At 42.4% G+C, this 24,932-nt stretch overlaps 1 protein-coding gene across 1 annotated transcript; it reads left to right on the top strand.

Moving 5' to 3' along the window:
* The first annotated feature begins 238 nt into the window (after positions 1-238).
* Positions 239-24,932, top strand: Ttc1 (tetratricopeptide repeat domain 1). The gene is made up of 8 exons (XM_041676613.1): positions 239-341; positions 1,515-1,877; positions 9,288-9,348; positions 11,059-11,171; positions 14,257-14,293; positions 15,170-15,318; positions 17,297-17,351; positions 24,292-24,932. The coding sequence occupies exons 2-8, from the start codon at positions 1,548-1,550 to the stop codon at positions 24,423-24,425; spliced, it is 879 nt and encodes a 292-aa protein (XP_041532547.1). The 5' UTR covers positions 239-341; positions 1,515-1,547; the 3' UTR covers positions 24,426-24,932.

Raw genomic sequence — 24,932 nt, forward strand, 5'->3', positions numbered from 1 at the left:
GCCAGCCTGCTCCAAACGAGCTAGTTCCAGGACAGGCTCCAAAGCTACGGAGAAACCTTGTCTTGGGGAGAAAAAAAAAATGTGCTGACTAAGTTTTGACGCAACTCAAGATAGCAGCAGTGGCTCAAAGTACTGAGCCGCACAGTGACGTCACACAGCCACTTCCGCTCACTCTCTTTGAGTTGGCCACTACATTTCCCAGAATGCTTTGCCAACAACGACGCCATTGGTCAGTGAGGCCGGAAGTGCACCTGATTAAGAGGAAGTAAAGGTCTCGGGGCCAGAGAGCTGAAGAGAAATCCGTGAGCTTGGGAAGAACTTCGTGGGTCTCGCGGCGTGGGGTGAGGAGTGTGGCCGGGGGGAACAGGCGTGGTATCGCACGGGAAGGCGCTTTCCCAGCCTTGACTCAGATCCGGGAGGGGAGCGACATCCGCGTAGAGGCGAAGCCTGCGCGTTCCTGACCCTCCGTTTTAACTTTTCTTGGAACGGGCTAGGACGAATTCGGACTTTAACGCGACACTGGGCCATTGGCGTGGTTTTGCTGCGACCAGAGTGAGAGTGGGTGTTCTGACTCAGCTTTTAGGACAGGGGTAGTTATAGGCTGCACGATAAAGATCACCTGGTCACTTAAAAAAAATACCGGTGTCCTAGCCCGACTGCAGATCAATGTCAGGATCTGGACAGCAGAACCAACCCTTCCAATGCCTGGTTCTGACCCCCTGATGTAGCCTTTTAAAAATTCCTGCGCAAAGGCTCCCCCTCCAGAATCAGCTACCTAAGCTATACCGCTTGCATTTAGGTTAAGTTGATGGGCAGGGTTTGGGCACAGATGCCATCTTGCACTCCACAAGAAACTTATTCTTCGCCTTCCGGTGGCGATGGTGGCCCAGACGGACGTCGTTGTTTCCTATTGACGACTTGGTCATTTATTAACAAAGATTAGAACCTTTTCTTTTTCTTCTTGCCACGTTTTGGCTGCTGCCTAATGTGTGCTACCCAGAAAACAGAGGGGTGTGGAAGAGTCACATTGGAATCAGCATTTTAATTTAGGGTATGGATTGAGGGTGTGACTCAGTGGTTGTAACGGTGGCATCACAAGGTCTGAGATTCTATCTCCAACATCGTTGGGAAGTGGGATATTGGTCTTACCATATTTGGCTAGGAAACGCTATCAGTTAAAATGATAATTGGTATCGAGTGTGAGTTTATTATCTATTTTTGGTGGGAGAACGGGCTAATACAGGGTCTCCTGTCGCCTAGGCTAACCTCAAACTTGCTAGGTAGCCAAGGATGACCTTGAACTTCTGAACTTCCTGTTTTCCATCTCCCTAATGACTACCGGTGTGGGCCACCACACTTGGTAATAGCCTATTTTTAAAAATAATGACTCCCAGTCAGAGAATAGAAAGTTGTTTTTGGAGATTGGATGTGGAGGTTTGTTTAGGTATGAGACAGAATTTAAGAATACGTAAATACATATATTACATAACACATTTTTTTCCCCCTTTTTCCAGACATTTAGCCTCACCTCCCTCCCTGAACTCAGCATGGATGATAAGTCAGAAAACTGTAAGGTTCCAGAAGATCTGTTCAATGGTTTGAAAGTTACAGAGTCTCCGGAAGCAGAGTCAGCCAGCCCCCAGGTTTCTGATCCCAAGGGTCAGCCTTCCCAGAGCAAACTACCGAAGGATGATAGTGCCCATCTGCAGGAGGACCATGGAGAAGAGGAGTGTTTTCATGACTGCAGTGCCTCATTTGACGAGGAGCAGCCAGGGGCACACATGGTGGGGGACAAAGCCACTGATGAGTCTAGTTCTGAACTCGATGAGGAATACCTAATTGAACTGGAAAAAAACATGCCAGAAGAAGAGAAACAGGTAAATTTGATGCTTAATCTGCCTCTTAAGCCACTTTGGTCGTTGTTACTTTTGGGAAATATGGTCTCTCAGTGTCATCTTTGCTGGACTGAATGAAACTCAGTATGTAAAATGAACTTGTAGCAGTCCTCTTGACTCTACGCCCTAAATGCTGAGGTTATACGCCTGAGCCGCCATGCCTACCTAGCTTAAAACTCTTAAGGTTTTAATTCATTATTTTGTTTTTGTTTTGTTTTTTTGTTTTTTTTTTTTTTTTTTTTTTGATTTTTTAGTTTTTTGAGACCGTTTCTCTGTTTAACAGTCCTGACTGTTTTGGAATTTGATTAGTAGACCAAGCTGGCCTCGAACTCACCGAGATCTGCTGGCCTCTGCCTCCCAAGTGCCGGGATTAGAGGCATGCACCATCACTACCGCCTGGCTATTTGTTTTCTCAAATAGGGTGTGACCACATAGCCCAGGCTGAACTTGACTCTCAGTCTTCCTGCCTCCACTTCCCTAGTGACGTGACGATAGGCATGCACAGCCAGAGCCTGGTTCATACCATGTTAAATATAAATAAATATAGTATTGGCATGGTAGCACCTGATTGCAACCTCAGTATTCCATATATTCGAGACTAACCTGGGGTGCACATTGAGACCCTTGACTGTAAAAAAATTAAGAAAAGTAAAAAAAGAAAAGAAAAAGTGGTCTAGGATGAAAGTCTAATAGACCACCCGATCCGTGATGAGTAACACTGTCCTGAGTGATTTCCCAGTGACAGACCTGAGATAAGGCAGTAGCACAGGAGAGCATGCAGCTTAACAAAGAAGTTGCTGGGTTTTTCCTGTGTATTTAGAACTCTGTCTTCTTTCTACCTTAAAGGTCTGTAACATGCTTATACCATGTTTCTACACATACGAATTTTGGGGGTTTTTTTGTTGTTGTTTTTCTGGGTTTTTTTTTTGTTGTTGTTGTTGTTGTTTGTTTTTATGTTTTTCAAGACAGGGTTTCTCTTTGTAACATTTCTGGCTGTCTTGGAACTCACTTTATAGACCAGGCTGAGCTCAAACTCACTGAGATCCAGCTATCTCTGCCTCCCAGTGCTGGGATTAAAGGCATGTGCTACCACTGCCAGGCTAGATTTTTGTTGTTGTTGTTGTGTTTTGATTTGTTTTGTTTTGTGTGGCATTAGAGATCAAATCCAAGTCCTTATAAATACCAGGCAGGTGCTCAATTGCTAAACTACATCTTGATTGCCACCTTCTACTTTGTCTTTTTAAATGATTACTCCTAAAGTAAGTTGCTGAAATTTCTGTAATGAACTTTTTGTAAATTGATTTAGAACTATGTTATGAGTTGTACTTGTTAATCACTATTAACAAAATATGACTGGTGAATCCCGAATACCTTGTTGGCATTGTGGCTACAGAGCACAGTAAGTGTCAAGGAACACATTGTGAAGGAAGCCTACAGTGTCCGAGCCACTAAGCTCAAATGTTACTTGTTTTAAGTTCATGTGTGTGGGGCAGGTGGTAAGACCAATACCACACATCTAATAAATGGCCAAGCAGATTCCTCCAGCTCAGATCTCCTTGACCCAGTTCCACAGTGTGGTGTAGCATTTAATAACAAAACATCATTCTCAACTTCCTTGCCCATGGATATCTGGGCAGGGTTTTCTTTTGGAGACACAGCTGCCCTCCTTGGTGCCCTCCTTCCTTACTTGACAAGCCAGATAGTCTGACAAGTTCCCATGGTATCTTTGCTTATCTGCAAAAAGCTTGAATGCAGATTGTAGTTTATACCATCAAAGAGCTACTTTGGTGAAGTATTTGGGATAGAACACCAAAGGAATAGGTTGAGATAACTCATGTGGCAGATTCAGGGTCCATAAAGAATTACTAAAATGAGCCTGGTGTTGGTGGCACATGCCTTTAATCCCAATTCTTGGAAGGCAGAGGCAGGCAGATCTCTGTGAGTTCGAGGCCACTCTGGTCTACAAAGCGAGTTTCAGGACAGCCAGAGCTAAACAGTGAAACTCTGTCTCAGAAAACTGAAAGGGGGAAAAAAAAAAGAATCACTAAAGTGATTTCATATGAAATATCATTTGACAAAGCTAAGAAGAGGTCCAGCAACAACACACAAAACAAGGAAATTCTTAACTTTAATGAACTTTTAGAAGGGAGAGTAGCTTACTTGAAATGTGGCCCTACTTCAAGATGAGCATGCCCTGATCCTACCATGTGCTATGAATTTAGCAAAAGCACTAGACAGGAAGGATACAGGATCATGAATCAGGCCATCATGGGCTTGGGTGGCAGGAATCTAATCCTCTTGCCCTCTAGCCCACCTCAGAGCTTTTCAGTTCTCACAGTCACTAAGTGACTAATCCCCTGACTGCACATCATCTGTGGTCTTACATGAAACATTCTTAGTTTACCTCTTATTTCTCCCCCTTCTTTCTTTGAGGTGGTTTGCTTGTTTTGAGATAGGCTCTTAAGATGTAGCCTTGGCTGACTTCAAATCATGGCAATCCTGCCGATCCCAGCGCTTCAGCTCCCCAAAGTCCTGAGATTGCAGGCATAAGCTACTGTGCTCTAGTTAGTTTCCTCTTGAGACAAGGCCTTGAAATGTGGCCCAGGACTTGAACTCATTATGCCTTTGCCTCAGCCTCCTGCATGCAAGTATTGCTGGCATATACCTCACAGACACTTTTCACTATTAAATAAATTGCTTTTAACATGAAAGTTATCTTTAAGGGGTAGGGTGGAGAGCATTTTGAAATGGGGTCTCATATATGTAGCCCTGGCTGGCTTTAAACATCAAACACTGTGTACCTTAAGATGACCTTGTACTTCTGATTTTCCAGCCTCTACCTTCCAGGAACTGAGATTATAGTCATTCACTACGTCTGTCTTAAGGTGTTGTATTTCCTGCTAATGTGTTTTATCAAAAGAGAATTAAAGAGCAAAAATAACCAAGTTCATGAACTATCTGAACAAAAAATGACTCAGCAAATTAAATCAAGTACTGTCTAGCATTACAGAAATAATTCTCCAGAAAGTCAGTTTAGGGTTCAATTAATGTCAGTAGTGCAGGCTTTTGTTTTTTTGTCTTGTTATTTTTTTTTTTTAAGAAATATTAAGCTAACATCTGTATCAGTTAGTAGCCAAACCAGTCCTTTAGTCCTGGTACTCGGAAGATAGAGGCAGGTGGTCTACAAATCGAGTTCCAGGACAGCTAGGGCTATACAGAAAAACCTTGTCTCAAAATACAAAACAAACAAAGAAAAGACAAAAAAGTTAGTAGCAGGCACAGTGGTGTGTGCCTGTAAACCCCAGGACCTTACACATGCTAAGCCAGTGTTATCCTATTGGGTTACACTTCAACTCTTTATTAGCTTCCATTTATTTTATGTTAGTAATATAATATGTAGATTCAAGGTCTTGCGCAGAAGTAGCAATAAACTACACACAGGTTACCTGACTTGCCTATTTAGGAGGCAGAGGCAGGTGGATCTATAAATTTAAGGCCAGCTTGAGCTACAGAAGAAGTTCTAGGACAGTGAGGGCTGTTACAGAGAGAGATCCTGTCTTAAAAAAGATAGTTCAGTTCTCCAAGGCGTGCCTGGAGACCCATCTGCCAGGTGATTCTAGATTCTGTCAAATTTACACTTAATATTGACCATCAGAGAATCTACTCTCTAAGACCTTAAGTTCGGTGTTATTGTCTACATACTAAGTATGTGCAGAAAAAAAATCACTCTTTTTAGCCTACCAATGTTGTGTCTAGCTCTGTTTATTTGACCTGAGCATAACCTTGACTCTACCGCTGCACTCCCTCCCCCATCTGTACAGATCCATCCATTCTTATGCCCTGGATAGTTTTATAGGGGCTGAGGTTTTCTTTTTGTTTGTTTGTTTGTTTTTGTTTTAAAAGAGGGTATCATCCTGCGCTCATGCCAATCCTCATCCCTTAACCTCCTGAGCGATCATAATGACTGGTTTTGTTTGTTTGTTTTTGGTGTGGGGGGTTTGAGACAGAGTCTCTTGAACTAAGCCTGGCATTAGCCAACTCCTGATCCTCCAGCTTCCACCTTCCAGATGCTGATTACAGTCTTAAACAGTTTTAGTTCTTTGGATTTCCTCTTTTGATTAGCTACTTATTAGTGTGCTAGATCTAATGTCTGAAGATACTCAAGAGAAACAGATTTGGGGTATGTGTGTATGAGCATATGGTTTATGTCTGTACGTGTGTGTCTGTTGAGGATTAAACCCAGGCCCCCAAGACAGTTTTTATTGACTCCTTTTTTTTTCTGGTTGTGGATCAAGCTTCTATCTTTTTGCATGTGTGTGTATGCACACACACACACACTCACACACGTGGTTTGTTTGTTTGTTTTGGGGGAGGGGGCAGGGTCTCTATGTAGCCCTCAGTGTCCTGGAACTTGATGTGTACTCCAGGCTGGCCTCAAACTCAGAAAGATCTGCCTGCCTCTGCCTCCCCAGTGCTGGATTAAAGGAGTGCACCACTAGTCCATTGAGAACTTGACTTCATAATCCTCTTATAGCCAGGCCCAGCAAAAACAAGAGATTTCTGAATCTTGATTTTTCTTATATGTAAAAGGAGCTCCATGCTTACCTCTCATTGTCTTGGGAGCACAAAGGAGCTGACGTGTGTGGCAGAAGACAGAAAGCAAAGAAATGTTGTATTAGTAAGATGTGCTGAGTTTTCAGTGCTGTGCTGAAGACTGGTTTGGAGGCAGGTGTGCTGTTCTAGCACATGGCGGAGCTGGAGCATGAGGATTGCTGTGAGTGAGAGGGCAATTCCGTTCTGAGCGGGGACAGAACTGTTGAAAATTTCGTCACACATCAGTGGCACAAGTTTTGGGATTTTCCTTGCCAGTTTTTCTGATGGTCTATACAGAGCAATGTTACTGTTTCCCCTAAGTTCTCTGTGCTCATACTGAGTAAAAAGCTTGGTAATATTTTTTGATTCCAATTTCTGTGGAAATAGAATTCAAGATCAGATGTTACCCTGTGAGGCTTCTCTGGAAAGGTCATTGTGGAGGTGTGTGACAGGGCTCTGTGTACACGGGAAACTTGTGTTCATAAAACAGGACCTGGGAAGATTTGTACCGTAGTGCTGCAGAATACCAGCACAGCTGCCAGCATGTGCGTGAGAGACTCACTCCTATCGGTGAAGGCTGTCCTTGGGTTCCGGGAATATCATAGGATAGGGTTCATGGGCTGTCCTTTGGCCACAGAATGAACCCATCTTTGTTTTGGAGTCAAGTCCATCTTTGGCACAGTTGGGAGATAGTTAGCTTTCTCCTCAAAGTGCTATTTTTAGTTCTTTCCATGGAGACAGTCAACATGGTATTGATAACTGCATTATCCTCCCTCAGTTTACACCATCAGTGGAGCAGGGGATAGTGACTCTCTACTGCACTGTAGGTCATTGGGTGACAGTTTATCAGCCAGAATAGAGTAATTGACCTCATAATGACCTCATAATTATATTCCAGAACTCTTGTCTCTGGTAGTTTAACTTTTATCCTTCTGATTATAAAGAATTCATTAAAATTTCTTGGGCTGACCCCGATAATCTGTCCCTTTGTAGATGTGTCAAGGCTTTCATCTTTGCCCATTGAAAATTGAATGTTAAATTTACCAAGGAATGAGTGGTCTCCTATGTCTTCCTCCCTCTCCGTTCAAGAGTCTCATCTACTTTGCTGCTTAATCCGACTCTGTAGAACCACCCTATAAGTTGCCTCTGGAGAACAGACATGAAAGGAGGCTGAGATTAGAGGTAAAATAAGAAAATTGAAAGACCCTAAAAGCTGGACAGAAGCTGACAGATTTCTGCATTAAAATAACTGTTATCTGCATTTCTTGTGGGGTTTTCTTGGCTCTTCGGCATGCAAATCTGCATTCCCATTTGCAGGCCTCTTATGTTGGCATCAGGTTGAGTAGCTACAACCTATGTCTATTACTCCCCTTCCTAACAGGCAAGTCAGGTAGCCTGTGTGTGGCTTATTGGATACTTCTGACCAAGACCTTGACTCTAGACAAGGAGGTAACTAGAGCTGCTCTTACAGTCTGTTTGGCTAGACTAATCATTTTCTGCTTTGGTCATCAGGAGTGTTGCTTTGTGCCCTACCTGTCTCTTCAACCTGTACTTGAAGCTTCCCATTGATATCTGAGTTCCTGGTATCTTTCCCTAAATCTACTCTAGCAAATAAATCTAGCAAATATATTTTGCTTAGGATTGTGTTTTTCTGGTGTTCTAAACCTGTAACCCATGCACTGGAGAACACACTCTCTAATCTTAAGAGTATTGAGAAAATAGGATCTTAGTGTTACAGTTCTTTTTCTTTTATCATCACTGCCTGCGTAGCTGTACACTCTTAGAACACATGGCTTCCTATGGGAAAGGGGTACATTTGCCTTTTACTTTTGGTGCTGGCCGTTGGATCCAGAGCCTTAAGTATGCTAGTCAGATGCTATACTACTGGCATGCTGTCTCCTGAAGTGAATTTCTGTTGTTCACATACAGATATCTGATAAAGAGTGGTATTAGTTTATGTTAGATTTTAGCACCCTTACCGAGATTTGGGTGTTCTGTTTGACCCAGCATCTAACAATACATGGCCTCACTAATACATTAACAGGTCTTCTCCAGGGAATTAAATTTTTTATTTTAGTTTCTAATCTTTTTTTCAAGACAGGGTTTCTCTCTTGAGCCCTGGCTGTCCTGGAACTTGCTCTGTATACCAGGCTGGCCTCGAACTCAGGGATCTGCTTGTCTCTGCCTCTGGGATGCTGGTGTTAAAGGTGTGTGCCACTACCGCCAGGTATGGCTCCTGATCTTGAGAGTACCAGTTATTTAGGTTTTAAGCTTCACTTGTTCATGAAATAGCTTGCTTATATTATTTTCTTCCGTTTGAAGTTTTTATTTAATCAGGTTTCAGGATTAAACAAAGAGATGGGGGAGAGGCTTCTATGGGATGTTTTGCTTGCTTGCTTTTGGACGGGGGCTTTGGACAGAACACTGTCCATTGGTGGGAAGCAGACCTCCAGATGGTTCTTCCAGTTGGCTTTGGAGCAAGCACAGTGTCAGCTTGTCCCTTGAAGGAAGCAGACTCAGCATGCCCCATCTTTCTCTGCAGGCTAGCATTTGTTCTGCCTTGTGTTTGATAAATTGAAGCCACCTGTATAAGTTGCTAAAATTATTAGAAGCTGATAGGAGACACTCAAACTTAAGTTTTAATTTTTGACACAAGGTCTCAATTATAACCCAAGCCGGCCTCAATTTCTCAGCATCCTCCTGCCTCAGCCCCCTGAACGCTGGAATTACTACAGCACGAGCCACCACACTTCATTTATAATTTTGTGAGAAATTATGTAATTCTTTGATCTCTTTCAGAAAAGAAGAGAAGAGAGTGCTAAACTAAAGGAGGAGGGGAACGAACAGTTTAAGAGAGGAGGTGAGGTCCACAGTGCCCTGATGTCTGCTCGCCCAACCCGACACTTCCTCTCACAGTCCAGCACACCGGGAACAGTAGCAAGGGGCAGTTACCATGAAGCTCTTGCACCAGCGGAGGTTTTCTTTCCTGTAACTTAGCTTTGAATCCAGAAACTGGGGAGAGCGCTCTTCAGCTAGCTTTGGAAACCCCTAACCTCAACATTGCTGTGAAAATAGCGTCCCAGCCCCCATTTGCTGCTTTCCAGCAGGAGAGGAAACTAAGTTGATGTTGATATTGTAGTTGTTAGTGCTTCCTCTCTGGTCTTTTTGTTTGTTTCTGAGACAAGATCCCTTCTCTCTCTCTAGACCAGGATAGGCTGTGACGCTCCTCCTTAGCCTCCCAAGAACTGAGCTTTCACGTTTGCCAACACACCTGCCTCTTTCTCTGGCTTTCATGTGCCTTTTTCTTGGGTTGTTGGTCAGATTTTAATTATTGTAACAAAATATCTAAGGCAGGCTAACTTCATAAGGAAACAGGATGATTTAGCTTATAGTTTTGAAGGCTAAAAGTCAAAAAACACAGTGGCTGCCTTGTTGAGGGTCCCATGCCAGATGGCGGGAATGTGTGCAGGAGGAAGCACTAACATCTCAAACCACACAGGAAATGAGAGAGAGGGGAATCAGGCTCAGACTTGTGACGATTTGCTGCCATACAGACTCACGCCAGTGTGCTACACCTCCTCTCCCTCCTGGGCAATACCACCGCTCTATGACCTGCCAGTAGACCTTAGTTTTGATTTTTGTAGATCTTCTCCACAAGTGCATGAAACATTGGAGGAGCAAGCTGCATTCATACCCAAGCAGTGCTCTTGATTTCTTCCCATTTTCAGGAATACTTTAGTTCATTCCAGAACATACTCAGTGTTATGCAGTCTGTCACATTTTCAAAGTGCACATAGCTAAGAAATAGAGGGCACTCAAGTTTTCCTCTCATGGTTTTTAGGTTAAACACCCCCCCCCCCAAGTTGGCCTTGAACTGTGAGTGATCCACCTGTCTCCTGACATTAAATGTACATGCCACCACACCCAACTGGTTTACTATTTATTTATTTATTTATGAGGTGGGGTCTCACACTCTAGCCCTGGTTGTCCTGGAACTCACTGTATAGGCCAGACTGACCTTGAACTCACAGAGATCCACTTGCCTCTACCTTCCTTGTGCTGGGATTAAAGGCATGGGCCACCCACCATGCCTGGCCCTGGTTTACTTTTTTTAATACTAAACCAGTAGTTTGTTTCTTCCCTCCCACCCCCAGTGCTAGGGACTGGGCCAAAGCTGTACACACACTGGTCAAACATTCCATCACTGAGCCCCAAACCTTAGCATTGTCTTCTGCACCTTGAATCATGGACCTTAAATGTTAGTCTTTCACCTATCCAGTTCCTTAAACACCTTTGAAAATTCTTTTCTAAATTGCTGAAGCAGATGGAAGCTGAGCAGCTAGGCATGCTGCTGCTCTGAGCATTTAGGGCTCCTGACTGACAGCTTGTGCAGCACTTTCCCAAACACATGCCTGGTGCCACTGGAAAGAGCGAGCACTATTTACAGAGAGGAAAAAGTGGGAAATGATGTTTAAAACTAATAACCTTTGGTTCTGTGAGTAGCAAACTACATTGAGATCTGACAAAATTAAATCGTGATGACTGTTTCACCTTACGGTATTATCCTCAGATTACATAGAAGCTGAGAGTTCTTACAGTCAAGCCCTTCAGATGTGCCCATCCTGTTTCCAGACAGATCGGTCGGTTCTATTTTCAAATAGAGCTGCTGCAAGGATGAAACAGGTATGAGCTGTTGACCTTTTCCTAAGTGCATGATGCCCAGTGCTTATAGGCTCGTGTGTGATCTTCCGGTGTCCAAAACAAGTGCAGGAACTTGAAGTTGCTATTCTTTTTCTACCATGCATTTCCTTGGTGAAAAGTATATAGAAAAATACTTAGAAAAATTTGGCCAAGGCTTTCATTAACATTAAAGTGGCAGGATGAATGCTTTCATGAAGGCAGGCTGACAAGTTCCCACTCACTAGGGTGGCTTAGTGAAGCAGGGAGCCAAGTGGTGCACATCCCAGAATAACTGCAGCTGCTGCTTTTGAGCTTCTGAAATGATAAAGACTTGGAAGCACGAGAAACACTAGTTCCAGGCTAAAAGACACTTGTTACTAAGGCTTTGGTTTTCTATTAAAAAATAGGAACACTGGGAGAAGTGGCTGACACTTGAGATGAAAGGTGTCTTTAAGTGCAAAATAGGACGACGAGGACTATTAGACAGAAAAACCGTGTATCAAAGAAAAGAGAAAAAACAGGGCTGGAGAGATGGCTCAGAGGTTAAGAGCACTGCTCTCCAAAGGTCCTGAGTTCAATTCCCAGCAACCACATGGTGGTTCACAACCATCTGTAATGAGATCTGGTGCCCTTTTACGGCCTGTAGGTATGCATGCAGGCAGAAAACTGTATATATAGTAAAAAATAAAATAAAATCTTTAAAAAAAAGAAGCCGGGCAGTGATGGCGCACGCCTTTAATCGCAGCACTTGGGAGGCAGAGGCAGGCGGATCTCTGTGAGTTCAAGACCAGCCTGGTCTACAAGAGCTAGTTCCAGGACAGGCTCCAAAACCACAGAGAAACCCTGTCTCGAAAAAAACCAAAAAAAAGAAAGAAAGAAAAGAAAAAACAAGAGATAGAGTCTTCCTATATCTAAGTCTTTTTTATAAAGAAGTTCCAGGTTCCAGGTTATAAATCCATAAAAGACTAATAGAATTAGAGAGCTAGAGAAATATCTCGGTTAAGTGATTGCCTTGTACACACAAGGGTTCACATTCTGTCTTCAGAACCTAAGAGAAAGTTGTGTGCTGTGGATGTGCTTGTGATACTGGGGCTGGGGCAGCAGATCCTTAGGACTCTCTAGCCAGCCAGATTAGCTTACTTGGTGAATTCCAGGCCTGAGCAAATACTGAATAAGAATGTGGGGTTGACCTTCATGTTCAGGGATTCTGTGGGGAAAATAGTCCCCTGCCCCCACTTATCTTCCAAGTATCTTCCAAAATAATAGAAATCTTCTCTATGCGGAATTTTAAATTGTTTCATTGTATTGATTACTTTGATAAAACCTGATTATAGAATGTTTTTACTTCTCATTAATACTTTTGCATTAATAACTAAAATTAGGTTATTAAAATGATACATACTGCCAATAATGCTGACCCAACATAGCAAATTTTAACTAGACATTCAATCTCCAAATCTATCACAAATCCTAAGGCCTTTTCCACTATGGATTTATATTTTGTGATTGGATTTATATATGTGAGTTAGCATACAATAAATAAGACATTTCAAAAGTAATTGTCTATACCACTAATATACTTCAAGTTTTCCCTCCACTCATGTACAGTTCACTCCTGTTCATCAGTGTGCTTTCTACATGGTCCGCCTATGTCAAGGCTTTTAGTGTCCTCATTTCGAAGTTGTAGGAAACAAGCATCTTTCTTTGGGCTCCTGCATTTCTTTTCTTATAGGCTGTTATTATTACATGTTTGAAAGATCAGGGATCATTAATATGCACAGTTTCAGGGACAAAGATTACAGCAAAGCTAACATTAGTATACAGGAGCAGAAATGCAAACATGGAGCCCAGAGAAGTGCCGCAGCCCAAGACCTCAGCATGTCAGAGCAACTAACATGATACCTTACAGCAAGCGGGATGACGGTAGTTATTCAGGAACTCCAGTTTGCAAAAAGAGATATGCTGGGCTAGCTATTTTCCATTTAAAGTAATAGTTCTGACCTTCCCATCTAAAAGCCTTCTCTCTATTCACATGAGCAGTGTTTTAAGCTTGTCAGTGTTACGTTGCAGCCTAAGTTCCACAGTTTTCATAGGCAGTTCATTGATAACCCTCGCCAAAATATTTGACCATTTTTAAAATACAGTAGCATTGTATATGAGGGGGAAAACAAAAACCAACCAGACAGTCTTCCTTTGTAGCCCAGAGTGGCTTCAAACTCGGGATTCTCCTGCCTCAGACTAGGATAAAAGATGTTCTCAAACACAGCTGTTTTTATGTGGAGCTGGGGCTAGAACCCAGGGCATTTGTCCATACTTGTACATTTACTGATTTCAGTATAAATTAAAGATTTTCACAGTGTTGTACAACCATCACCACTGTCTAGTTCCAGAACCTCCATGACTCTGAAAGATTATTTCATACTTCACCACCAGTCACTCAGCCATCCCAAAATACAGTTTAGATGCTGCTCTAGAATGTTCTGTAAAATAGTATTTGCTAAAGTGGTCATTACAGTTGTAGAACAGTTATATAAACCAACCTCTTTCTGTGATATTGTACTACTAGTTTGGACAAAAGACATTTGAAGTTGAAGGCTTGTTATCCAGCATTCAGTTCAGCCTGCTAGTAAATGACATGAGAAACTGAGTCCCACAGAGGGAGAGTAGCATGACCATGTCAGCTGGACCAGAATCCAGTGTCCTTGCTACAGCTGTGTTTCTAGAGGCAGAAGCTAAACCAGGTGCTTGTTTGTCTTGTTTATCTTTCTGTCTTCAGTGGGTAGGTTTGTAACAGATGCTGTGCCCTGTAGAGGGGCCTGATGGTTCCAGTTTAGATGTGGTAGAGTAGCCGCTAGCTACTGAAGAGGACTGGTTTGTTGTTCTGTGTGTCAGCCATTTGTTTTATGTGTGTGTGGAGTGCTTGCATGTATGTATGTATGTCATATGCATGCCTGATGCTCTCAGAGATTAGAAGAGGGTGTCTGATGTCCTGGAACTCTTAATTCCAGCAGAGCTGCCATGTAGAGCGCTTTAACCCTTGAGATGAAGCCAGAGGAATATGATATGTTAATGTCATCTTTCCTTTCAGGACAAGAAGGAAGTGGCCATCAGTGACTGCAGCAAAGGTAAAACTTGTGCTGACTGAAAAGACGTTGCCTCAGCTAGACGTACAGATTTGCATGTGTACTCGTGCGAGTATCCCCTCACACTGAGGCTTTTAAAGAAGCGGCTTTATGGGATGGCATTTTCAGAGGCACTGTGTAGGCATCATCTCAGTAAGCATCCTTCCAGTGGACTCCAGCCTATTTCCTATAGCAGTAAATATCAGAATCAAGTGTGGAACAGAGTTTACCTCCTGTAGCCTTCAAATTACCTACCTTTGTGACTCATCACACTCACAGCTGTTTAGATACCTACATGTATACCTCACAGGCTGGTATCCACGTAAAGGGAGAACATGCAAATTACCTACCTTTGTGACTTGTGGAGGATCTTAGTTGCAGAACTCACGCTCACAGTTCTTTAGCTATCTACATGTATACAGCACAGGCTAGTATCCACTTAAAGGGAGAATGTGTAGGCTTCTTTTTTTTCTTTCTGTGTTTGAATCGCTTCACTTAATATTATACTTTCTAATTTCATTCATTTTTCTGAAATTTTCTCCACAGCTGAATAATAGTCTACTTTGTATATGTACAACATTTTTCTTGCCCACTTGTCTGTTGATGGCATCTAGCTTGGTTCCATTTCTGTGCTATCATAAACTGAGAAGCAGTAAACACTGATGTGCTTATCTCTATGGCAGGATATGGAGCTCTCTAGGTATATGCTTAGGAGTGGAATAGCTGGGTTATATGGTAGCTCTAGTATGAATTTTTTGAGGAATTTCCAAACAGGTCCATAGTGGCTGTATTAATTTGCACCACCAGCAGCAATGAGTGAGGGCTCTTCCAAAGGTACTCAGGACCCTTTCTTGTGATAACAGTTTTTTTTCTTTTTAGCAATTCAGTTAAACCCCAGCTACATCCGTGCAATATTGAGGAGAGCGGAGTTGTATGAGAAAACAGACAAACTAGATGAAGCACTGGAAGATTATAAATTGATATTAGAAAAAGATCCATCGGTACATCAAGCAAGAGAAGCTTGTATGGTAAAACAAATTTAAAGTGTTTTCTTGGGTTGGGTATTGTGGCGCACGCCTTTAATCCCAGCTCTCGCGAGGCAGAGGCAGGCAGGTCTCTGAGTTTGAGGCCAGCCTGGTCTATATAGCAAGCTCCAGGTCAGCCAGAGCTGTGTAATAGAGACCCTGTCTCCCCACCCCCAAAATATTTTGTTTCTTTTTGCTTTGTACTCAGCGACTTTTTAGTCTTTTGGATTACAACTAAATTCTATTTTTATGATTACCCAAATATATGGGAGATAGATCTTTATGAAGCTACCTACTCACTGTGACCATGTACCATTTGATCTGCACTCTGAAAGAAACAGGAGCCAGCATGACAGCATACTCCTGTAATCCCAGCACTGGAGCAAAAGAACATAAATTTGGGACTAGCTGAGCTATATAGAAAGACCCTAGCTCAAAAAATTAAATAAATAAGTGACCTGTATAAGCTTTTCTTTGTTGCATCAGGGGTATTTTGTTCTCCATAGTGAGTTCTAAAATGTTATCTTACTTTGTGTGGATGAGTGTTTTGCTTGCATGCGTGAGTGTATATGTACCACATGGTGCTCAGTGCCTGTGGAGATTAAAAGAAAGCATCTGATTCCCCAGAAATGGAGGTAATAGGTGATTATGAACTACCCTTTTGTGTTATTTTTTTGTTTGAGATAGTGGCTCAAGTTGACCTCAAATTTATCATCCTGCTACCCCTTACTTTGTTTTGGTTTTGTTTTTTTAAGATTTTTTATGTATACAGCATTCTGACTGCCTGTATGCCTGCAGGCCAGAAGAGGGCACCAGATCTCATTCTAGATGGTTGTGAGCCACCATGTGGTTGCTGGGAATTCAGCTCAGGACCTCTGGAAGAACAGCCAGTGCTCTTAAATTCTGAGCAATCACTCCGTCTCATCCTGTTTTGGGATTTTTGAAACAAAGTCTTAATATGTAGCTGCTAACTCTTCATATAAACCAGACTGGCCTCCAACTCAGTGATCCTTCTGCTTATGTCTCACAAGTTATTGGGATTACAGGTGTGTGCACCAACTAGCCTATTCACCAAACTTTTATTGTGGTCTTCCTTTGGGTTAGACGCTGTTAAGAACTGAGAAGGTGATGAGAACGCTTAGCAGTTAAAGGTGCTTGCTGCCAAGCCTGATGTCCTGAGATGAACTCTAGAACCCCCACATGACAGGAAAAACCTGACTCCAGAAAATTGTTTTCTGATACACACACACACACACACGTGCGCGCGCGAGCATGAGCTAAAGAGATGTCCAGGTGGTTATGAGTACCTCCTGCTCTTGCAGAGGACCCAATTCAGTTCTTAGAACCCACAGCGGGTGACTCACAACCGACTTATACCTCCAGCTAGAGTATCCCGCACTCTCTTCTGGCCTCCTAGCATAGACACGCACACACACACACAAATTAAAATAAATATTATTTTTAAGAGAACTGAATATAGGAGGTTAGTGGGAGTGGGGCTTGTGATAAAGAACTCATTTGTTCCATTATTAAATTACAGCTCTTATTTACCAACATATGAGGAAATAGGAAAAGGATAATTGGAAGTGAATGTGGTTAAAGTACATGCTATACTTTAAAATGCAATGCATTAGCTTGTATAATTAACTAACCCTAATGAAACATCCCCAGTGTTCTGGTGCACATATGCCATTGATCCCAGCAGTTGGGAGTCTGAGGCAGGAAGAATGCCATAAATTCAAGTCCAGCCTGGAACAACACCTTGTCTCACCAAAAATAAATAAATAAATAAATAAATAAATAAATCTATCTTAAAGAATGAGCTGCAAATACAGTGTGAACTAGACAAGATGCTGTTTCCTCGGTTTTAGTCATTTGCAACATCTGGCCTTTTTTTTTTGTTTTTTCTTTAACGTGCTTTTTATTTACATCGTATTTTTAAACGCTTCTGAGATTTAAATAAATCTCCCTTTTTCCTCAGAGATTACCTAAGCAAATTGAAGAACGTAATGAAAGATTAAAAGAAGAGATGTTAGGTAAGTTTGCTTCCTTTCCATTCCCTTGATCGTAACAGCCAGGAGAAGTAGAGTAGGCCCATCGGTGTTTTTAATTGGCTTAGAGAACACAGTAGCTCAGAATTTCTTTGAGGTGTGTGCTCATATGTACACGTGTGTCATTGAGACTGGGGTGTGTGTGTGTGTGTGGATGTTTCTTTGCAGCAATACTAGGAATGAGGACCTGCTCAACTGTTTGTAATTTCAAGGGACGCAGTATGGCTTAGAGAGGGGATCAGCTTTTTTAGGAATGGAAATTCTACATGATAATTTCATAAAACAGTTGGGTTTCTCCCTTGCATAATCTCCTCTTAAGGTTTTAAGTTCATTAATGTGTAGCCATTACAGCTAGTAATGTCAGAATGACGGGAGTTTTTGTTTGAAAATGGCACTAAATATCCCTTTAGGGCTTGAGAAGACATGAGAAATATGGGAAACAGATGGGGGGTGGGCTGAAGAGATTACTCAGCAACCCTGAGTTCAAAGCCCTACTGTTAGCCAGACAAGGTGGTACTCACCTTTAATCCGAATGCTGGGGAGACAGAGACAGAGACAGAAGGGTCCCTTGACCTCGATGGCCATCTGCTCTTACTGAATTGGAGAGTTCCAGGTTCATTGAGAGACCGTGTCTGAAAAAATAGACAAGAATAGAAGATACTCATTGTTGACCTCTGGTCTCTATTCACACACAAAATAGGGCAAGGGTCAAGTGGTGGTTGGAGCAATCACTTATCCCATTATTTTATTACTTCTCATATTTGCCAGAATATTTCCAAGATGGAATCAGAGTCTCTTGCATTCTATTTTCCTAAAAACCTGAACGTTCCAGACAAACTTTGCATTGTCTGTTTAACCTTTCTCATACATCCCTTTTCAAAAGCTGCCTCATCTTCCTATGAATACTTTCTGAATCTTTGCTGTGCATTGCAAAGGCATAGGCCTAAAGGAAAATTAATGTAAAGCACATTAGCTTAGGCATATATGGCTTAGCATCAGTATCTAGAAAATTCAAACAGACTTTCCAATAGGTCAATAGTAGGTGAATTAATGGACTTTTTGCACTCTTTTTTGAGACAGGGTTTCTCTATGTAACAGCCCTGGCTGTACTGGAATTCACTTTGTAGACCAGGCTGGCTTCGAACTCCCAGAGATCTGCCTGCCTCTGCCTCCCATGAAATTTTTACATGATCCTATGTATACAGGGGTGTGTGTGTGTGTGTGTGTGTTTGAGATATAAAAATAACTCTTTGAGGGGCAAGAAAAATGGCTCAGCAGTTAAGAGCATTTATTGCTCTTCCAAAGAGCCAGGTTTGGCTTCCAGAAACTGCATGGCAGCTCACAACCTTCTGGAATTCAACTTCAGAGGATCCGGTGCTGTTTCTGACCACCTCAGACTTCTCCATTCACATGGTGCATATATACACACTCAGACACACATTCACATAAGATAAAATTAGTATTCTAGAAATGATTATTTTTTAATTTACCATGTCTTAAATATAGGAGCAAATTTGCATGGTAATGAAAATGTATTTTTACATAATTAAATTTAGAGTGAATATCTGATGCAGTAGGACATAGAGCATTGTTTTCAGAGTTGCGTGATATTTTGGTTTTATAATTATCAATTCTGAGAATGCCACTTGACATAAATACATACTGCAAAGTGGCAGAAGTATATTTAGGGCCGTTTGAGAAATTCTGCCCTAATATTAAACCAAAATCTCATGAATTTTTTTAAATGAAAATCAAGTCAACAATACAGTTTTTATTTTTTTATTGATTTTTATCAAGCTCTACATTTTTCTCTGCTTCCCTCCCTGCCTCTCCCCTCCCCTTCAGCCCTCTCCCATGGTACCCATGCTCTCAATTTACTCAGGAAATCTTATCTTTTTCTACTTTCCATGTAGATTAGATCCATATATGTCTCTCTTAAGGTCTTCATTGTTGTCTAGGTTATCTGGGATTGTGATTTGTAGGCTGGTTTTCTTTGCTTTATGTTTAAAAACCACTTATGAGTGAATACATATGAAATTGTCTTTCTAGGTCTGGGTTACCTCACTCAAAATGATATTTTCTAGCTCCATTCATTTGCCTGCAGATTTCAAGATGTCATTTTTTTCTGCTGTGTAGTACTCCATTGTGTAAATGGACCACATTTTTCTTATCTATTCTTCAGTCGAGGGACATTTAGGTTGTTTCCAGGTTCTGGCTATGACAAACAAAGCTGCTATGAAACAGTTGAGCACATGTCCTTGTGGCACAACTGAGCATCCTTTGGATATATACCCAAAAGTGGTATTGCTGGGTCTTGAGGAAGGTTGTTTCCTAATTTTCTGAGAAATTGCCATACTGATATCCAAAGGGGCTATACTAGCTTGCACTCCCACCAGCAATGCAGGAGTGTTCCCTTTACCCCCCAATCTCTCCAGCATAAGTTGTCATCAATGTTTTTGATCTTGGCCATTCTTACAGGTATAAGGTGGAATCTCAGAGTTGTTTTGATATGCATTTGTCAATGACTAAGGATTTTGAGTATTTCCTTAAGTGTCTTTCAGCCATTTTAGATTCCTCTGTTGAAGAGTTCTCTGTTTAGATCTGTGCTCCATTTTTTTTTTTTTTGGATTAGCAATACAGTTTTTAAAATCAAGTATTCTAATACAACAAAATCCAAAGATTTTTTTTACACTAATTTGATACTTACAATGCAGGGGAATGATGATAGGAAAATATTATCGTTTCCAATAATTAACCATTGTTGCAGAAAGCAGCTGGGCATGGTGGCGCACACGTTTAATCCCAGGTCTAGGAAGGCAGAGGCAGGTGGATCTCTGAGAGTTTGAGGTCAGCCTGGTCTACAGAGTGAGTTCCAGGATAGTCAAAAATCCACATGGAGAAACTCTGTCTATAAAAACAAACAAAAAGCAGAAGGCTTTCATATGTCCAGTAAGATACATGCAGTAGTCTTGAATCTGAGGCTGGTTTCAGGCACCCATGCGCATACACTCAGATACACATGCACACATAATCAAAAATAAAATAAATGTTTTTGTTTAAAAAGTAAATAAAAGTGAAACTGGTCAGGCATTTTCGTGGTTCCTAAAGTTCAGCTGTAGAAGGACAAGGATAAATTCCTAGCATTACTTACTACCCAGCTTTAGGTAGCTGCTTGGTGAGCAAAGCTGTCATCCTTCACAGGAGTGCTTGCTTAGGGATAGCTTTGACGCGCATGATTGGGTGATGTGAGCTGTTCTTGACGGTTTACTGGGAGAGTAAGAGGTTTGTACTCAGTGGCCATGCTGCTAATGTAAGTCTCAGAAGTATCTGATTATATATACCTAGGTATTTCTCATCATTTGCAAAATGCTTTATCCTATGCTGTTCTGACCAGGAACCCTTCCAGACAAAAGTAGAACTGTGAAAATTCTGCTCTAGTGGCTCTTTCTGAATCTCCTGTCATCTCAGTTATTTGAACTGAGGTAAGAGTCATCTACCTGTGCAAATAGGCTCCTGACTGATTTTCACAGAAAGGGGAACTATACCAGCTGCTGTGTTCCTCTTGTTACTAGAGATGGAAGGTTACAGTTAGTTTTTCATCAGTGTCTTAAGATTCCAGTAACTAACTGCAAAAGGAAGTTGCCAAGTTGCCTTTGGAGACTGTTTTTCAAAATTTAGTAGAGTGGCCAAAATGCTCAGTTTCATATCTACTCCAGACATACTGAAGTGAAATTGGAGTGGAACCCAGCAATCAATCCATGTTTTGGCAACTCATGTTTAATGATCCCTACTTGAGGAGGGAGATGTGGTAGAGGCAACTCACGTGAGGGCTTCTGAGCCAGAGTAGGATGTGGCCATACCACAGAAGCACAAGGAGGAAATTCGGCTCAGCTAAGAAGCATTTCCTGAACATCAGGTCAGTCACTGGGTTTCATCTTTCCCTCTTTGTGCTGTAGGCACAGCACAGAAGAATATCCCTGCTTGTCCTTGCAGTAAGCTGTCCCTCACACAGTTAGGATCTTCAAAGGGATGCTTGTATAATCAATCACTTGGAATATTGTGATAAAATGTTGCTTTGAGTCAGAGAAACTAAGATTAATCAGAGCTGGATCTTTAGTCCTAAACAGCCTTGTCAGTACAGCTGGTTTGAACTTTTCACTGCCATAACATCCTAGTACAATAGGTTCTACCTTACAAGGGATATATTGGCATGTTCAGGTTGAAAGTGCCAAGTTTGCTACAGGAGGGAATAAGGAAATCTGATTGTTGTCAAGGCAAGAGAGACATAGGATTAGCAGGGCAGGGACAAGTATGGCAGATAGGCTGTCTTGGGGATGAGGAGGCTGCTTTAGCCTCTGAACATTGACTGGTCTAAATAGCAGCAGGAAAGTGCGTGTGATTGTGTGTATTAAGCAGTCTTCATGGAAGTTGACTGCTTCTCTGCATCATCATCACAAACAGCAAAAGGTGACTTTTTCAGACACTCATAATTTGAGTCTACCATATATGTTATTGTGTTCCTTTGAGTTCACCCTGGCTAGGTTCTGGCTTCAGACTCTTCACCAAATATCATAGAGATGCTTGTTCCATAAATAGATGGCCTCTTGCATAATGCCACAGAATTAACTTCCACAACACCCTTAAGCTTTCCCTTGGGTCTATTCTTCACTTTGCCACCAGAAGTGTCAACTTTGAAACTGTTTTCAAACTGTCAGTGGACTTCTGCAGTATAACAGCCACAGGCCACTAGGCCTGGCTCAGGACCTGAATACAGAATGCAGCCTCCTGTCTTCTTCCCCATCCATTGGATGTTCCATTGGATGTATGGCTCACTGTCTCTGTGTCTTTTATTTATCAAATTCTTTTGGGTGGGGGGAAGGAGGGATTTGAGACAGGGTTTCTCTGTGTAGCTTTGGCACCTGTCCTGCAACTCACTATATAGACCAGGCTGGCCTCGAACTCACCTGCCTCTGCCTCCCGAGTTCTGGGATTGAAGACATCTGCCACCTCTGCCCAGCTCAAATTCTTAATCTATGGGACTGTGTAGACCACATTGTGCACATTTTTACTTTGTCTGTACTACAAAAGAAGCTGCACACATGCACATTGCACATGTTAAGTGAATTAATCCATCAGAAGGTCTTTCATAGGTCTCTGCAGCTATGGAGACTTAATCCTGTTCTGTTCCGTGTCTTTACCTGCCAGATCAGGAGGGGTCTTCCACTACAACTTCAGCAAAGCCACTGGGAGCCTGAGTAGCCTCCACTTGACCTATGCCTACATGCCTGGGTTGGCCTTGGTTTGAGCATGCTGATAGATTGTAGTTTCCTCTGCATTTGGAGAAGCATGGAATTTAGAGGTCCTCTATAGGCAGGTCCTTCAGCCAGCTGGAGAAAATGAGAACCTAGAGAAGTTTGAGTACTTCACTCTTAGCTTGCAATAGTCTTTAATACTCAAAGACCATTCAGACAAGCCTAAGAACACTGCACTATAGAGCATGATGGCTCACTTTATAGCCCAGGCTAGCTTGAACTCATGATAGTTCTGCCTCAGCCTTCTTAGTGCTGGAATTACAGGCATGTACCACCACACCTGTCCCAAAGATACCTTGTATTTTGGTGACTTTTTCTCCTTGCCTGTTTTAACAACCTTAGAATGGGCTGGCTCCTGGAGTTCTGGGGAGCTGATCATGATTCGGGCTTCTCTGAGGACACCTGCCTAATTTTGGTATGCTGTGATGCCCCACCAAAACATCTGTCCCTATGGTTGTGCTCCTCGTCTTTTGGCTGCTTGGGGGTGTAGGTCCCCAAGGTTTGTGTCAGTGATGCTCAAAGACAGCAGCAGTGAGCATGTGTGTTCCAGATTTCAGTTCCGGACACCTGCAAGAGAGTGATCACCCCCGGTTCTGGTAGCTGTCTCCAATAATGGATTCACTCTTCACAGACACGTTCTGTGGACTAGCTCTCCAGATGAAGTCCAGAAGTTCCCATGGTGAAAACCATGAGACCACAAGTTCTTCAGTTGGTCATCACTCTGGCTGGGGACTCAGGGTGGCAAATGTTGCTGCAAGGAGCACAGGAAGGAGCATGTAGCTCTGAGGACTAAGCTGTCTCTTCCAGTCTACCCTCATCCTTATCTCCATTGGAAAAACCTAGAAAAAAGTCAACAGTTTAGGAAACATTGAAACTTTGTATTCTCCCGTCCCAGTCAGGAGTTTCCAAACACTCAGAGTTTTAAAATTTTTCCACTGCTGCATGAATCCCCAATACCTCCTGTTCCATCTCAACACACAAGCTCATGGGCCTCTTCTGTCCTAGAGCAGTAGAAGAATCCTTGTTTATGGTATGTCTTCATTACCTAAGAGATAAGTGAGTAAAGCTGAAAGCTGGGGCAGTAGACACTGAGCTGTGGAGGTTGATGGCGCTATACAAATGAAAAAATATTAAAAAAAAAAAATACCAGGAGTCTTATGGAGGCTGAGTAGGAGGCTGAGTGTGCTTGGAAATGAAGAAGGCTGAGTAGACATGTGTCATGTTGGATTGGATTCTGCAGGCAGCTATTACCATGTTCCTGGGAGCAGATAGGTCAGTTTGGGGGCTGCTGTCCTCACGGTCCAGAAGACCGGGCTTGGCCAGCACCTTCGCCCAACACTCAGGATGGAAGTCCTTGTTCTTTGGTAATTATATAGCCAGCTTGACAGGAGGCAGCTTTGATCTTCCTTGGAGGACCTCAAGGACCTCAAGCTCCAGCGTCACTCAGGCAGGGGAGCGACAGACAGCATCACTGAGAAGAGGCCGAGAAACCCTCCCAAAGTGTCAAGTTATTGAAAGCAAGCCTATCTATAACTTGTGACAAAAGGCAAAGTCAACTGATACCTTCCTGCTTGTTTGTTCCAGCATTTATCTGAGCTGTTTTTATATTGCAGGTAAACTAAAAGATCTTGGCAACTTGGTTCTGCGACCTTTTGGGCTCTCTACAGAAAATTTCCAGATCAAGCAGGATTCTTCTACTGGCTCCTATTCCATCAATTTTGTTCAAAATCCAAATAATAATAGATAACAGACATAGCAGTAGTCGTAAAGGCTGACTGGGAGGCCATGAACTGTTCACAAGGAGCAAGACCCTGCCAGTGTTTAATGTTTAAAAGCATCTTACCCAAAAAAGGCTGTGTAGTAGAGCCCGAGCCACCTTCTTGCTCTTATTTTATGATCAGGGTGGGATGTGCCTCCTGGTGGAATGAGCCTCGTTATTTCCATTTTAAGGTGGTGTCTGTGCAGCTGCTGTCCCTGGTTTTGGCTGGTTTGGGGTTTTGTTTGTTTTGTTTTTTCTGGTGTTTTTGGCCTGGGAGAAGCCTGCTTGTCAAGGCTGACCTCTTAGAGCCACACAAATGTGCTAGCCAGCAAAAGCCTCTCCCTAACCATGCAAGCCTGTCAGTTGGGTGATGACCATACTTGCTGGACAGAGTCCCCTCCTGCTGCCCCTCCCTGCTCATACTCTTTCAGAGACTGTACTATAGGGGCTTCAGCATTCCTGAGTTCCTCTGTGTTAATAAAAGCTTCTGTGACA

This window comes from Microtus oregoni, unplaced genomic scaffold, assembly GCF_018167655.1.
Source record: "Microtus oregoni isolate MIOR12 unplaced genomic scaffold, Mior012 000027F_ref0000203, whole genome shotgun sequence".
NCBI classification, from domain to species: domain Eukaryota; kingdom Metazoa; phylum Chordata; class Mammalia; order Rodentia; family Cricetidae; genus Microtus; species Microtus oregoni.